At 38.5% G+C, this 16,427-nt stretch overlaps 1 protein-coding gene across 1 annotated transcript; it reads right to left on the reverse strand.

The window, feature by feature from the left end:
- Positions 1 to 3,753: 3,753 nt before the first annotated feature.
- Positions 3,754 to 7,494, reverse strand: LOC115815745 (acidic mammalian chitinase-like). The gene is made up of 11 exons (XM_030778744.1): positions 7,470 to 7,494; positions 7,332 to 7,358; positions 7,039 to 7,243; positions 6,224 to 6,280; positions 5,687 to 5,852; positions 5,451 to 5,575; positions 5,107 to 5,230; positions 4,679 to 4,861; positions 4,366 to 4,482; positions 4,135 to 4,267; positions 3,754 to 4,007 (listed from the first exon to the last, which is right to left on the reverse strand). The coding sequence occupies exons 1-11, from the start codon at positions 7,492 to 7,494 to the stop codon at positions 3,754 to 3,756; spliced, it is 1,416 nt and encodes a 471-aa protein (XP_030634604.1).
- Positions 7,495 to 16,427: the final 8,933 nt, after the last annotated feature.

Here is a 16,427-nt window from a genome sequence, read left to right on the forward strand (position 1 = left end):
TGCTCATTTCTGCTAATGTTGCAATCAAAGTAGAATAATTTATTGTATTGAAGGCTGCTGTCAGGTCTGGAATAGTAAGGGCAGTGGCTCCTTAACTGTCTCCCAAACGCAAGTGTCACAGCAGTGTCAAGGAAACATATGCGAGCATTTAAGGGAAGGTTAAAAAGGGAAAGAGTTTTCAGGCACCCTCTACAGGTAAGTCTTGATGTGGAGGGAAAGGGGCAGAAGAAATACTGAGAGGAAGACAAAAAAACAACATTGTGGCCAGATATGTAGAAATGGGATATATATATATATATATATATATATATATATATATATATTTTAAAGTATAGTGCAGTTCTTTGCAAAGACCAGAACCAGTGGACTGTTGGCCTTGGGTGGCAACCTTGGGCCTTGGGTGATAAGATTCTCACAAACTCGACCATATCTGGGAGGATGTTGAAATCATCCAGAGGCATGAGGGGATGATATCATCAAGAAAGAAGATAAGAAGAGTGTCAAGTTTTTTTTAAGAGGCAACGTATTGGTCCTGGAGGTAGTAATAAAAAAAAAAAATCAGTATTCAATTAAGATAATATAGATGCTATACAGAGACAGCAGAGAGAATTAACACGAGGAAGTAATGAGCAGAATGGTACTCCCAAAGGGACATGAGACCCTCATGGGGACTGAGGAGAGGGCAGGGTAAGTGCTCTGGTGTGGTCCAAGTCAGAATCACAAAGTGGATGGACAGAGTAACATGAGCAGAAATAAAGTCTTTTTCTGAAAAAGATTTTCTGAAAAAGTCTTTTTTCTGAAAAAGACATCTAAAGACAAACCAGTTTGGAGTGGTTGAAAACCTGACTTTCTGAACCATATTTGGGAACGACATTTCTTGAGAGAGGAACAGTACACAGGAACAGAGATACACGAAAAAAGCTGAGCGGACTTTAGGCTTTTGTGCACACAGAGCTTGGTCCTCACAGACGCAATTACAAATTGAGATACATTTTAGTTTTTGTATTTACTTTATTTATTTTTCACTACTTACTGTGTATGTCTGTATGTGAAAGCCCTTCAGTACCATTGCAAAATAAGTTAAGACTTAGGTCTTCTGCTCTTTTTACCTGAAGCTGTTTTTTCCTCTGTAAATATACAGGTGGTATTTTCTGTAAACTGAAACATAAAGCCTTAATGAATTGTGGCACAGAAAATTTGATACATGTTCTTTGTGACTGTAGCCAATGGACATTTAATACATGAAGACAAGTATCACAAAACTGTGTCACACAAACAATGGAGGCCTTAGGTATTTGAGTTCTTAGCACAGAACTGAGAGTCAGAATCTCATATAGTCCCTTTCAGGCTATTAAGGGGGCATTCCAGAACCCATACACTGCAAGGTGTCTCATTTACACTGTCCACCAATCACAATACAATACATTGCCTCAGCTTCTGATCATCTGGTATATGTAGTATGGTATATGTATCATATTACAAACTAATGTGTGTCACAAATAAAGCACATATAGACTCCAACACAGGAGGCATGACAAGACAGCAGATTACATACTTTGTGTATAAATTAAATTTCAGAGTCAGTTCACAGCTGATTTATAAGATTAATGCTGCTTTACAGTTAAGGGGAATGAACAAAATAAGTTTTTGTTTTCTTTCCATTTTTCACCCAATGATTGTTTATTGTAACAAGTGCCTTCATCTCTGTGATTCCCCTTGGCAATGGTGAATGATAGATGAGTGGAAACAGCCAGAGACAAAGAAAAGGTCAAAAAGGGATGTTCAGGTTATTTCATAACTGAATACAAAATAGTTCCAAATAAATATGCCTCGATGGGCTAAGAAACAGATGTACAAACCTAATAAGAAAATTCTGGTGTTTGAATTTTCTCTCAAATACCGGTCTAAAGTTGTCTTCTCATAGGCTATCTAGCCAGACCATGAGGAAATAGGAAGCTCCACCCTCTGGACAGTCATGTTCTAAAGAAAGCAATAGGCAACCTGTTTTTCACCCAGAATTTGAGGAGCTGGCTTTACTACGTAAAGCTGTCTCATTTTTAATTTGCATGAAAATTGATCAGATCTGGTTATTATTTTCTAGTATTTTCTCTCCTGACCTTCCCCAAACTCATTGTTCCATGGAACTACCATTAAGTTTATACCTTCATAATCCTCCAGTTAGTATTGCACCCTGTTCTAATAGCAGTTAGGATTATATCTCTGACAAAGATCAGATGCAAACACGTCATCTTAATACTCTGGCTGTAAAAAGAAACAATATATATTTTTAGTTCATGGAAGTGTATATGTAAATCAGCAAACAGCAGACCAGTTGTACCTTCTAGTCTAAGAATAGACACACTTTTTCACACATTGTGAGGAATTCCCATCATTTACTATTTATAATATTCTATTGTTTTACTTTCTTCTCAAAACTTTTTACAAATCTAACCACAAATTAACATAGTCTAACCAAAAATGACCATAGTCACAATCTTCAACTGTAATCTGGCTGAAGTTGTTTTCATAACATCTAAATGAACATAACATTGGTATCTACTGAAAAAGATGAAGATTTTCCTGTTGGAATTAAAATGATTCGATTAAACTCTTAAGGCATTGTTCATTTATCCTCATGTAACTCCTTGTGGGAGCTGTCAATATGGTCAAGTGTGAAAGAATCACCTAATGAGACTTCAGTCATTTTGCATCACTGTTAATGACCAAGTAAAAGCATTTTGGACGCATTCGCAAATGTACTATTTGCATTCTTAATTATGCATTTTTCATACAATTCAACTATTCTGTCATTGTGCTTTTTACAATCCTATTTTAGATACATTTTCTCCATGTATTGTATCACTTGTTTTACACAAGAAAAAAATCTGAATCATGCTCTGGCCTTGTAACGTATTTATAAACTTGCATTACGTTGACAGTAAGGATTTACATTCCTGTATAAAAATTCAGTTGAATTCAATGTGAGTATGAATTAAACAACCATGGGGAGCAATGAAGGCAAAACAAGTAGAAATGATCACCTATATGATGCATGTCGTAATACATAAACACTCTAAAGCGCTGATAGGAACCAAAAGCTTACTTGATGATGGTCACAAATATAAACTGGTACAGAGGTTGTCAACTTAATATATTTTCTTCCTCTTAGAGGTTCTTATACACATTGTAGTTCCTGTTGGTTTATCCTGCAACCTGCATAACCAGCCAGCTCTGGTTGGTGTGGCTATTTCTCCTTTCTCACGTCTCACTTTTATTCTCAGCACAATTTCTTAGACACCATATTCTCAAGAAAATGAGACAAGCAAGGTTGCATGAAGAAAATTACAAGTCCTTAATATTTGGGGGCTGAGTTACTGTCAAGCATTGTAATGTCTCGTATACCTGTTTTATTGTCATTTCACACGATCATGAAATGGACATTTCTTGACTTAGAAATCCAATTTTGACACAGTTACATGAGTTAAGTTAAGTCTTTTATTTTCATAATTTCAAAATATGCTCAAGTTACACACGTTTAGGGAAAAATAAATCCTAAATTATTACTTTTATGCTCAAAGAAGTGTATAATTACTTTTGCAAAATATTTATTTATCATGAAAAGAAAAAAAAATGAATTAAAGACAAAAAGATTCTGTGTTTTGCTTTTGTTTCAACAAATAATGATGGCATAAAACAGCTATTGTCCTTCAGCAATAAATTTCCATTTCATATTTTAGAGGTTCATTTTTAGCGTTAAGGCCAAGAGCAACACTTGCAGCTATCATTAAAAACTGTACCCGTGCCACAGTGTCTGTCATAAGTTCTTCCTCCAGCACAGTCATAGTATTTGGTTTTGTCATCAGGATTGACATAGATTCCATCTGGCTTCCCTGCACAAAACCCAGTCCCAGGTGCGTGTGTGGTTGTTGTAGTGGTGGCTGTGGTTGGCCTTTGAGTGGTAGTAATGCCTGGTTTGTGTGTTGTGGTGCTTGGCAGAGGTGGCAGTTCTGAGTTGAGAAGAAAAGATTTGTAATCAGTCTAAGTTTCAAAACGTATCAGGCAATTTTGTTTGTGTTCAGTCAAACTATTGATTCTTTAAAATATTTCTACAGGTTAGATTTTAGAAGATTTTACCGATATCAAGAAGTTTTAGGAGGTGACCAATGAGAGGATAATTCCCCTGGCCACAGAACTGTCCACTAAAATCATCCAGATCAAGTGCCCAGACAAAGGCCCCCCCAAACTTATTCTCTTTCAGAAAGCGGACCTAAAAGGAGGGAAAGATAGAGAATAAATGTCTTCTCCTGTAAATAATTAAGTAGTACTATTGCAATCCAGCATCATTCTCCAAAAAATGGAAATTACCTTGGTCTCAAAACTCTCCCTGGTGTCAAAACCAACCCATTCAGTGCTTTTAGTTGCATAAGGCACCTTCTGATCTTCAATCCACTGGATTGTTGTACCTTTGATAAATTCGCAGATCTGAAAATACATGACAAAAATATTATCAGCATATGCTGTCAGCATATCCACCATAACAGCTGGCAACCAAGCACAAGGACAGCTTTGTGGATGTTTTAACTTCATTATCATTAAATGTCTGCCAGTTTGACTGTCATCTAAAATTATAAACCATTTATAATTTGAGTAATTTTACATAAACCACTGAAGGCCTTACCTCATAGTAGGACCAGAAGCCAGCCTCACGTGTGTAAGTTCCAGCTGAGGCAGGTCCATTTGCTGGGGCTCCAACTCCATTAGCTGCTGTGCTCAGGCGAAACGTGCGACCGTATGTAGCAAATCCCATCCTCAGTTTTTCCACGGGTGCTCCCTGATCCCTCCAATATTTCATAGCAAAGTCCTTAAAGAAATGGAGAAAAGTAAGAAGCAAAACAAAAACACAGCTGTGTTCACAAAACATTCAGAACATTTTTTGAAGGCCATCTTAAATACTTTGCAGATGGCAGGCTCTGTGTAGGTCTTCAGAGGGTGAAGACACCCTGAGAGATTCAAATAGCTGATGTCCAAATTATTCATGAAACAGCTAGAGTTGTCCAGCTGTGTTCATTAGATTACAGTGCAAAGTCCTCTCATGTTATGCCTTACAGTGTTGAAGTAGATGAGCTCTCCTTGGTCATGTGATCCACGGTATAGGGGGCTATTGTGTCCGGTGAATGTCTCCCAGGTGCCATGGAAGTCATAGGTCATCACATTAATGAAGTCTAGATATCTACAGAGTCAGGCAAATATATGAAACATATAACTTATCAGTGCCAGACATGAAACATTATTTCTTTGGAAAACACAGTGATGTTTATGGATGTTTAATGTAACTATATGAGCGACTATATGAGTATCTATATGAGTACTTTAACCACTTCAAACTGTATAGCTGCCATGCTTGAGCAATTTTAGATCAGAAAACAAACATCTGCCTTGTTTCTGCTCACTTGACAATCTCTGCAACTTCATATCCAGCATCAATGTTCCCTTTGCCTGCAGCCACTGCAGCTGTCAGCATGAGTCCGGGCCTTCCTGTGGACCGGCTCTCAGCCTCGAAAGCCTCCCTAAGTTCCTGCGCAGGAAAGGAATAACAAAGTGGTGAGGGAGGAGAAAAGCCATGCTAAACTAACAGGAAGTTACATTACTGTTACCAACAGCACTATGTGCAGTTGCCAGTAGTAACCTTGCACAGAAGTGTAAATCTCTGCTTGTCCTCAGGAGGGCTCCCTCTAGCTCCAGGATATTCCCAGTCCAGGTCAAGTCCATCAAAACCATGGGTCCTCAGGAAAGCAATTGTTGACTGAATGAACTTCTGGCGGTTGCTTGTTGTGGATGCCATAATGGTGAACCTGGTTGGGGTGGGGGGGACGGTAATAAGGATGGAGAAGGTGAAATAGCAGTTAAGTTGTCATGGTCCAATCAGTCTACTATAATGTTTAAAGTGGTATCACACTGAACGAAGCTGGGTAAAATTCTGCAAAAACATTATGCCATATTACATCACTGTTTTAACTCAGGACTGACACACCTGATTCCAGTGATCAATTAATCAATTGATCAAGCCCTTGCTAAATTAAATGTGATAATTAAGAGTTAAAACAAAGACGTGCCAGACGGTGGGCCCCCAGGGCTGGAGTTGAGAATCACTGCATTAAATGATTATCATATAATGTATAATTTGTGGACATTGTGCAAAGGAAATTATGCTTGAATTACTCACTGTGAGGAGCCAAAATTCCATCCACCAACAGCCAAAAGAGTCTTAAGTGTTGGGTTCCTGCAGGGATGGATATAAAACAATACATTCAATGTGTCCAAATATTTTTAGGAGTTTAAAATGTGAATGAATGTCAGATTTTCATTAAATTCATTCAAATGTGTTTTAGCTCTATTTAAGATCATGTTATATGACTTATAGACTATATGTGAAACATAGTAGTCTATTAATACACTTACAATATAAATATAACACATTAATTTTGTTTATTTACTCCACTTATTCCATAAATACCATGAAATTCTTATAAGAAATGTTGCGACTGACAGACTGACTACATTGAATAAGCAGTCTCAGGTTACAGATTTTGTAACCTTACAGATTCTGTAGGCTGCTTTAGTTGGGCTATATACATGTATTGTTTGAATTAAGGACACTACGCGCAGGGACTATAAAGATGTGACCATAAAAATATAGTGTTTTTTAGGTGTCTCTGTATTATTTATTTCAATTATGAATTTATTAATTTTTTCGTAAGTGACTGTGACACAAGCAGGATAATGCCTGATTAGGTGTCCCAGTACCAGAAAATATTGGACAAGGCAGAGCAAAGAACTCCACTTGAAGTGAAGTACACCTCATTGAATATTATCCCTTGTACACTTAATATACATATATAATTCTGAAATTGTATGGACTAAAACATTAATAACACAAACATATGTTATATTTTCAATATGTGAATATACTCAAATGAAAGACATTTTACATGTTTATATTATATAAAATTGCCTCTTAATTGTCAATTATGAACATACTTGTTTTTCAGGCCGTTGAAGTCTTTGTAGAGAACCTCATCATTCCACTCATATGTGGTAAGCTCATTAGCATAGTTGATTACGGAGAAAGCATAGATCAAATGGGTACAGAGAAATGGATCAACACTTGCAGGTGTGAACTTCCCAATCCCAGGTCTGTATTGGGACCAATTGGTGAAATAGCATATCAGTTGTTTGCCAGAGCCTAGAGTGGAATAACACAAAAGTTCAACAAAAATTGAGCAGCCAAGAAAAGGGTGTCTGGTTTGGTACTATAAATTAATCTGACTCACCAAAGTGACACAGCAGCAGACACAAGCCTAAAGAAAAACAGGAGTTGCAAGTCATTGTATATACATTTCAGCACACATGTGACTAGAGATCATAACTTGAATCCTTAGGCAATGTTATTGCAAATTAACATTGTGTACCTGCTAGGACTGTAAGTCTGGTCATTCTGTTCTCAGTATTCTTGTATGCTGCTGGATCTCACTCTGTAGAGTAACTCAAAGGAATGAAATTCAGGAATAATTTCAGGAACAACTGATAAACAAGCAAAACACATGAAAATGATCAAATAACAATGTGTTGATAATTGACAGTTACACCAGGATAGACGTTTAGTTTATTCCTTTGTCATCTGAATTTTCACGAAGGGCACAACTTCATCCTGTATTCATTGGCAGCATTACTCACCTAGGGTACTGCAACTGCGAAAGGATTATGGCCCTGTGGAACTTCACAGTTTATATATTCATCAGGAAATAACTGGGAGTTGCAATATTCGAGCAGATAAGGGATGGCCTAGAACCTTCATTTGGAACAACAAGAGATATGATATCTGGAAGAAACCATGAACTTAAATGACTGAAATTTTGTTGCAGCCAGGTAGTTCACATTACCCATCGACTGATGTCTTATCTACCAGTTTATAATCTCCATCTTCAAACACATACAAGAGTCTGATAGTCACACTGAATGGGGGCATTTTTTTTCCATAGGTGCATTTTTTCAGTGTGATGGTATGACAGTGTGTTAATGCTGTATTTTTATGGGTCAACTGACAAAATAATTTCTGATAAGCAAGATAGTGCAGCAAGCTTGTAGTGCAGAACAACAATAAATTACAGATATTAAAACATCAGAGTGGAAATCTAGATGTCACAGCCTGCACCTTGTTTTTGGACTTTTGTTTTGAATTGTCTTGTGCTCCTGTTCTGTGTCTGTCTCTGCCCCTCACCTGATCCTGTTTATTCTATTTATTAACCTCGTTTCAGCCTTGTTAATTTGTACCAATCACGTTTCCCCAGTTTAGTTCTACTTCTGTTTTTAATACCTTGTGTTTGTCTCATCCTTAGTCTATTGTTGTTTGTTTTCATTTGAAGACACTGTTTGGCTGCACCGTTTATATCCAGTTTTTGTTCCTGTTTGCACTTGTTTATTTATCTGCTTTTTTGTAAGTAAAGTCCTCCTTTTTTGTTACCACCATCACCGTGTCTTTCATTTGGGTCCAGCTCCACTGCACGCCTCACACTAGATGAAGGAAGATGTAACATCTTCTTATAGTTGAACCACAAATTGGTGTATGTGTTATATATGAGTTGTAACCTTTGTTTTTAGTAGAAAATAGAGGTTATTTTATGCATGTACACAGTTAGTAGTCAGGTACACCACCCCATTCACAAAAATTGATCACAGTTACCTGAGCTTTTCATGAAGCACAGTGTCAAAGGATTTACAAAAGTGGGTGCAACAAACCAAAAAAACACAAGTCAGCAGCAGCTCTGCAGGTAGAAACAACTCACTGGTGAGAAAATTTGAGGGAGATAATTTTAAAATTCACAAAATAACATGTGGGGCACAAACAGTGGGGGATAGAACAGCAGCTCAATAAAGCACAACTTGGCAGTCCTTGTCTTGGTAGTGCTATGGCTATAGATACCATGAATTTACACAGATGTTTGAATGCCAGAACATATCTGAACTTTGTTACAGATCAGGGGGGTATTTCAGAAAGCGGGTTTGACAAACTCTGAGTTTAATCCTGAACTCTGAGTTGATGAACCCTGAGATAGGAAACTCTGAGTTTTCGGTTCCAGAAAAGCTGATCTGAGTTGGTTCGATCAACTCTGAGTATGTTAACTCCGAGTTAAGCGCGTGCATGACAATTATAAAAAGCCATCAGCAATGGAGCTCCGATACTACGATTCACCATGGCAACCAGAGAAAACAAAAGTCGTTTTACTTCACCCCGCTGCAGTTAGAAATTCTGATACGTGTTTATGGCGAGTATGAGCACATTTTCCAAAAAAATAAAAGGGGGGGGAGGGGCAACACAACTGCATCGGCAAAGGCGAGACAATTGGCGTGTGAGAGAATTGCTGCCCGAGTCAATGCGTAAGTTTGAATGCAGAAGTCTATTCATTTAACATGTAAGCACACTTTCTTTTAATATTACAGGTGGAAGTGGTGGAATGTAATTGAATAAAATTCTATTTTCATTTAGGAGCAATCCCATGGGCACAAAGCGCACTTGGCAGTTGCTGAAAATGAAATATAAAACCATAGCTCAAACAGGTAAGACATTTTGCTTAGGCCTATAGGCTCATGATTGTACCTCATTTTGGTTTTAATCATATTTGACATATTAAACAAAGTAAATTTCATTCAGTGGCTATTTCATCTTGGAGTAGCTTTGACCCCCAACAGAATGCTGTTTTAAGACACACAAATGTCCTCTCACTTAATATCCTGCTTAGGAGATTAACATTTGGGCTGTAAATACTCCCAGAGATTTTGTCAATTATAGTAGTTTAAAGTATACTGAAACAGAAAGCTCTTCTTCATCACAGGATGATGATGAAGACATGTTGTCTGCTGCCACAGAGTGCAATTCAGAAAGGCCTACAGTGGTTTACATCTTAATATTATGTATGGTAGCTACTGATATTTCTCTCCCTATTAAAATGTTTTTACATTCTTGTGTGGAATTTTGAGTTTAAAATGCACATTGAAGGGATGACACGTTCTTATCCTTTTTAACAGAGCATGACTGGGCATTACCAGGAGGAGAGTCCATCAACCTCCACAGCACAGATTGACACAGTGAGATGTTCAATAAATGCCAAGTTAATTCTGCATGTAGATCAGTAGAATTTAATGTCATCCTTATGTTTTTTCAGTTATGAATTAAGGAGGAAAATGGCTAAAACTGATTGAGAAATGATGCACTTGCAGTGGCAGATTAAAAGGCCTATCTCGAAATCCAATTACTGGAACACAAGCTAGAGGTGGGTGCATGGTCACAGGTGAATTGTTAATTGTTGGAACAATCTAAATATAGTAATTATTGCATTTGTAGGAAATAAAGAAGACCAAATAAAATTGGCTGATTTTTCTTTATTTGACTGCTGGGGGTGGTGGTATCTTAATCTGTGAAATGTTTTTGGCAAATTCTCTCGGACGGCTCCTCCATCCAGGACATCTGCAGGGTGGATGGGACTGTCTTCCTCAGGATCGTTCATTTGTGCGGCAGGGTGCTGCTCTCCTCTAATAGTGGCAATATTATTATGGAGAACAACACATGGCAAAATAATGTCACACGCCGTCTCTGGGGTTACCCTGAGTTTACGCAGACACTGGAGCCGGGCTTTGAGCATGCCTATTGTCATCTCAACCCAGGCTCTAGTCCTGCAGTGGGCCAGACTGGAACGTTGTTGGGGGCCCAGCTCAGGGTCAGGGTAAGGGTAAGGGCTCAACAGAGAGGGCTGGCATGGGTACTCTCTGTCACCAAGCAGGTGGCCATCAAACTCTCCTGTAATTATACAGTGGATACATTTTAAGGGGTCAAAAGAGGGAGACAAGGAATGATATTTGTGCAAAGCTTTACTTACCATGTGCAAATCTGTTGCTCAGGGTACACTAATGATATATTCGTATATCATGCACAGAGCTGGGCCACTGGCTTCAACATTTGTGAGAAAGTGCACTGCATCACATATGATCTTGACAGTGCAGAGAATGAGATATATTAGCTGCAGTATATTGTGATGTATAGTCTTTGTTATTGTAAGACAATAGTCAGTGTACCTGCACATTAATGTAGTGGAAAGACTTCCTATTCACATAGTCAACTTCATTAACTGAAGGAGCAGTGATAGGGATCTGTGTGCCATCGATGCAGCCCATGACACTGGGAAACGCTGCAACATAAAAACTAACGACTGATCCCAGTCTGAGGTCGCAGCAGAATGTCAGGAACACAATATCATTTAAAATATCATTACCTTTAACTTAATGATTCTACATCAGTCACCTGCAATCCTGTGTAATTCCTCTTTGATGGTCCTTAGAGGTCTGACACTAGGAAAATGTGCAGTAGCCGTTTAAGTACAAGGGACACTTTTTTACGGCTCTACAAACAGTTGCTTTCCCGATATACTTGGCATCACCAGTGTTATAAAGGAAACTGCCGTCAGCAAAAAAAAAATGAAAAGCAAAGAATTTGCTCTGATCTGAGAGCAAGAAATCCACGGTGTCTAATATTAGAGATGTAGGCCGGAGTTGTTCGGATAAATGATAGATTGTGATGAAAAACGGTAACGCTCGATTACGTAATCAGGGAATGATAATACATCTAATCGGGGTCTCAAAAACCTCTCCCGACATAAGGCTATACGAATTAATTTGACTTCAACACCGATCAGGTTAGCGACGAAAGGACACGCCATGTTTGACAGCTGCTTCAGGTTCAGCCGGAGGGAGGAGCTAGGGAGAAACTCAGGGTTTGCTGAAGAAAACCTGCCAGCGAGCAGGTTAGGTTCACAGAGTCAGTTACCATGGTAACTGAGCCAGAGTTTGAGTTACCTCGCTTTCTGGAACGGAAAACCCAGAGTTTCCTTCATCTAAGGGTTAACAAACTCTGAGTTTTCACTAAACCCGCTTTCTGAAATACCCCCCAGGTGCATTCTTACAATTTCCCCATCATCAAATGGGCACTTTCAGGAGGACACAACCCTATGTCCCTGACAGCAGAAACTGTACTTCTCAGTCCTAGTCCTCTTCTATGTAGAGTACCTTTTGGAGACAGCATGGGCTGCTTATAGCATGATTTTATAGCATGATCGCTGTCTTCTAGCCCTGTGGGATATTCTGACAATGTTTTCATGTCCTGAAAAATCAAGTTGTCCAACTTAGTGCAGTTTTTCAGTCTAGTTGAAAGGAACTTACAATTTTGCCTGTGATGTAACAGCTTTAAATGATGTAATTACAACATAAAACAATTCATTTTGTTAGGAACGGATCATTTCGTGTGGTCAATACTGATGAGGTACATAGGCTTTTTACAAGACTATAAAAAAAAAACCCAAGATCATATAAAAGGTTTTAGTGACCTTGCTGAAGTGTGGTTGCTTAGTTTCTATTTTATTTATGTTAACTTTGTTGTCATAACAATAGGCTTTACCATCTACTAATCAAGATATGGCATCGGGCCTGAAATTGTCCCTCTGATAGAAGCAAGATGTTAAACATAAACATAGTATATGCAGCCATATACAAAACACGTGCAGTCAGCTCAGTCACCAGATGTTCAGAATGTGAAGTACTAAAGCAGTGAGCCTGGCCATAGTTAGAAATGGTTAGACTGCATGTAAAATCTGCCCAAAGTCTGTGTAATGAGGTTGATAAAAAAACTTAATTGGCACGGTTTACTGCACCACAATTATTTACTGTGTTGCCAAGAATTATGCAGTAGCCTACTGGCTTAAATTTATTTTGTTGATGCACATGCATTTTCATTTGAGTGGACTAAAAGTGGGTGGTAACTGGATAATATTTCTCAGGTAAAATAATATAATACAATAAATATAATCAATAAAGAGGCCTTAGGAACACTGAGAAAACACAAATCCCTTGTGACCGTAGGTGATACAAGTTGTTCAGGTTAAGTTAATTTCGAATAACATCGCATTCTTCATTTTTTTGAAAGGGGGGGTTGTCTCTGAGGTGCAGCCTCAATAAGCCTGTATATTAATGTCTGTGCCTGGCACAGTTGTTTGGAGAAACATGCCACCTCTTGGCATGTGCAACTTCTTTAACATACAAATGCATTTAGGCATTCCTATGTACTTATTCAGATATAAGGGGGAGTATATGGTTATTAGTTTTGGAGTTGCACGCAGATATCACACACCATTTTATCTGAGCAACTCTTGATTTATGACAATATGACGCAGCCGGTAGTTGTCTTACAAAGTTCATAGTCCAACATTTAATGGCATAATGTTTGTAACACCTATTTCATGATCTCAGACATGGATTTAACTTTCATTCTGATTTAGCTTTTGACCCAGCTGACAGATGGATCTGGTGTCTCTCAGCATTTTAACCTATGAGGTTCTTTGTGTGGGGATACAAATCATTCTATACTCTAAATAATAGGCCACTTAATGTACTTTCCACATTCTTTCTGCCTTGTTGATTTGGACAAGCAAAAGGATTGTTGTTCACATGCCTTCTAACTAGTAGCCATAAAATGTGATTGACCTTTACAAGCAAAATAAAGTACTTCAAAGGGTTGTGAGAACCCAGGCTGATAAACTGGCAAAACTATTTGACCTTTGATCCTCTTGATTTAACAGCTTTATATGATTGAGAAGATCTCCTGAACAATGGACAGCACAGCTATAAAGACCAAGTTAAGCGCTCAGTCTACAAGTATGTCATTCATTTTGTTAGAAAAATAAGTGTTTACCCAAATAATCTTTTACCATCTCATTGGTAACCCTCTTATCTGACACTTGATGTTATGTAACCCCCCCAGCCAGTAGTGAAGGATCCGTTTTATGGGACTCTTTACCTTCAACTATACCACCTTGGGCCTTTCACAGCAAGTTTCTACACACTGGTGTTACAATGAAAAGGGCTCCCCTTGGTTCTCTCCATGAATACAGAGATGGGATTCAGAAAAAAAGGTAGCTTTTGAGTCAGTAAAGATTTGCACAGAAAAATTATGAAGTCATTGTTTATTCGCACACTTAGAAAAGGAAGTAAAAGGAATCAAAACCAACAGTTTGTTTAAAAAAACAACTATAGAGACTATAGTTATGATTTACCAACAGGAGGTGCTAGGAGGAAGGACTGCGGGCGTTGACTGCGGAGGGTAACTAAGGGACTTACCAAAGGGGCCATTACCTACTACCACAGGTGCTCGTGCAGATCACTCGCACTGCAAAATAAGGTGCTAAAGTATTCAGTGGTAATGCAGCAAATACACAAGTGTGGACAAAAGTGTGGGTGCAGGGAACCTCCTAGACAACCAACGCCCCTCCGCCGGCACAACCACCACTCCAACCAGGCAAGGTCCTAGGACGAATAAAATAAAAGAAACCCAGTTGGCTTATCCACAGTTAAGTTCTATAAATAGCTTGCTTAAAACACCGAACAGTCAGAACAAGTACCTCCCTAGACTTTTTTTATTTCTTTTCGTTTTTCAGTGCTGCTTGTGAATTCAATTAGATGTAAATCAAGGCCAATAAGTTTTATATCCAACAGGAAATATATTTTCCTGAGATGTGATCAAGACCAGTTTACTGAAATTTAAATGGAATACATATTTGTAAAATCTCCACCTAATTTGCATATTCCAAGCTAAGCTTCTAATACTTGTCCAGGAAATAGTTTCCTGTGAAATCATTTAAAAATTTTATGCTTTTACTCTTTGAGCATTTACTCACTTAACAGTACTGTAGGTCAAGTCAAACTTACAAAGCCTATAAACTACAGCGATCACATTATTGATAAACTGGCACTAACAAGGATCAGTGGCATGTTTTGACTTATTTGCCATTTTGTTCAGAGCAGGATGTAAACTCTAAAACTTTGAAAGTTTCACCGACTGACAGATTGAAGACAAAGAGGTAAGACAGAAATAGGCAAAGAAAAAATGAACAATACAGTGCCAGTGATATAGTCTTTTGTGAGAATATCTAAAAACATATAGTTCCATTTTGCTGTGCACCACACATACTGTTTATAATCCCTTTTTGGTTATTTCACAGTTTAGTCTGAAACAAAGTTAACATAAGGATAAGATGTCTTATTCCTCAACTAATTCTCTCCTTCACTCAGATATGCACTGATTTGTTTCTTTAAAAATTTAGATATGCATGTAATGCTGAGAATGATACCATTACCTTCAGCCACTATTAAATATTAGGGCTGTCCCCCATCTCCATGCACAGGTTACAATTCCTTATCCATCCAGAAGTCAGAGAGATTGCAAAGCACCCTCTCTTTTGTTTACCAAATGAAGTTTATGAAAGCTTTCTGCAACATGCTTCACGATGGCTCAGTGGATAGCACTGTTGCCTTACAGCAAGGGTTTGAATCCAGGCTGTCCCAGTTCCTTTCTGTGTGGAGTGTGCATGATCTCTCCGTGTTTGCGTGGGTTTCCTCTGGGTGCTCTGGTTTCCTCCCACCACAAAGACATGCATTTTAGGATTAGTTCTCCCGTCAGTGACCTTGACCGGGGCACTGGCAAAAAGACCTGGAGTTTGTCCCCAGGCACTGGTGGTTGCCCACTGCTCCTATCTCATAGTGTGTGTGTGCGCTCACTGCTCTAGTGTGTGTGTGCTCACTGGTGTTAGGATGGGTTAAATGCAGAGGCTACATTTCATTGCTTACTGCTCAGCGTGTGTATGACAAATAAAGTACTTCTTCTACTTCTACTTCTACTTCTACTTCTAATAAGAGCCTGTTAGATGGAGAGAGACTGACTGAAAATATACAGAAACCTTGGCAAATCTGACCTTTTGTGTATACTGGTTCTTCCAGTCAGAGATATTACCACTTGTCTGAGTATTTTATGTAGATATTTTGTCCTGGTGCATGTGAAGTTCATCACGACCAACTTAGTTGACAACAAGATGTATCAGAAGAGAGAAAGTGCACAGTCGAACCTCAGGTGCAGCTCTCTTCCCAGTTCCCCGGTATATTGCTGAGCCACCACAGAGAACAACTGCCACCACTGTCTGCTGAGCTACTGCTGGAAGCCACTAGCTGGCTAAACCAGCGGAGAAATGCTCGCTAGCCAAGCATGAGTTCCCAGCCCAAGCATCTTGGAGCAGGCACTGTCATCTGATACTTCCCCAGCCCGGTGGCCATCTTAACTGTATCTTAATTATAATGACCAACTTAATTGTAATTACCAAAATTTCAAAGTTTCAAATTTCAAGATGCTACTAAGATTGAAAAAGGTGTCTCAGTACTCATTAATTTGCAACATTATATGCTTTCGTTAATGCAGTTTACATTTATTAGTATTGTGATATTTGAGTTCATTTACCAAATGGATAGAAAAGACAGGCTTTACTGAGTCATACAAATTA

Source organism: Chanos chanos, chromosome 6, assembly GCF_902362185.1.
Source record: "Chanos chanos chromosome 6, fChaCha1.1, whole genome shotgun sequence".
Taxonomy (NCBI): domain Eukaryota; kingdom Metazoa; phylum Chordata; class Actinopteri; order Gonorynchiformes; family Chanidae; genus Chanos; species Chanos chanos.

Excerpts from the sequence above, each read along its gene's own strand:
- LOC115815745 (XM_030778744.1), bottom strand. The coding sequence starts at position 7,494 with ATGACCAGACTTACAGTCCTAGCAG. Across the intron at positions 5,853-6,223 it reads TGGAATTTTGGCTCCTCACA|GTTCACCATTATGGCATCCA; the intron begins GTGAGTAATTCA and ends CACCCCAACCAG. Across the intron at positions 5,231-5,450 it reads GAAGTTGCAGAGATTGTCAA|ATATCTAGACTTCATTAATG; the intron begins GTGAGCAGAAAC and ends CTGACTCTGTAG.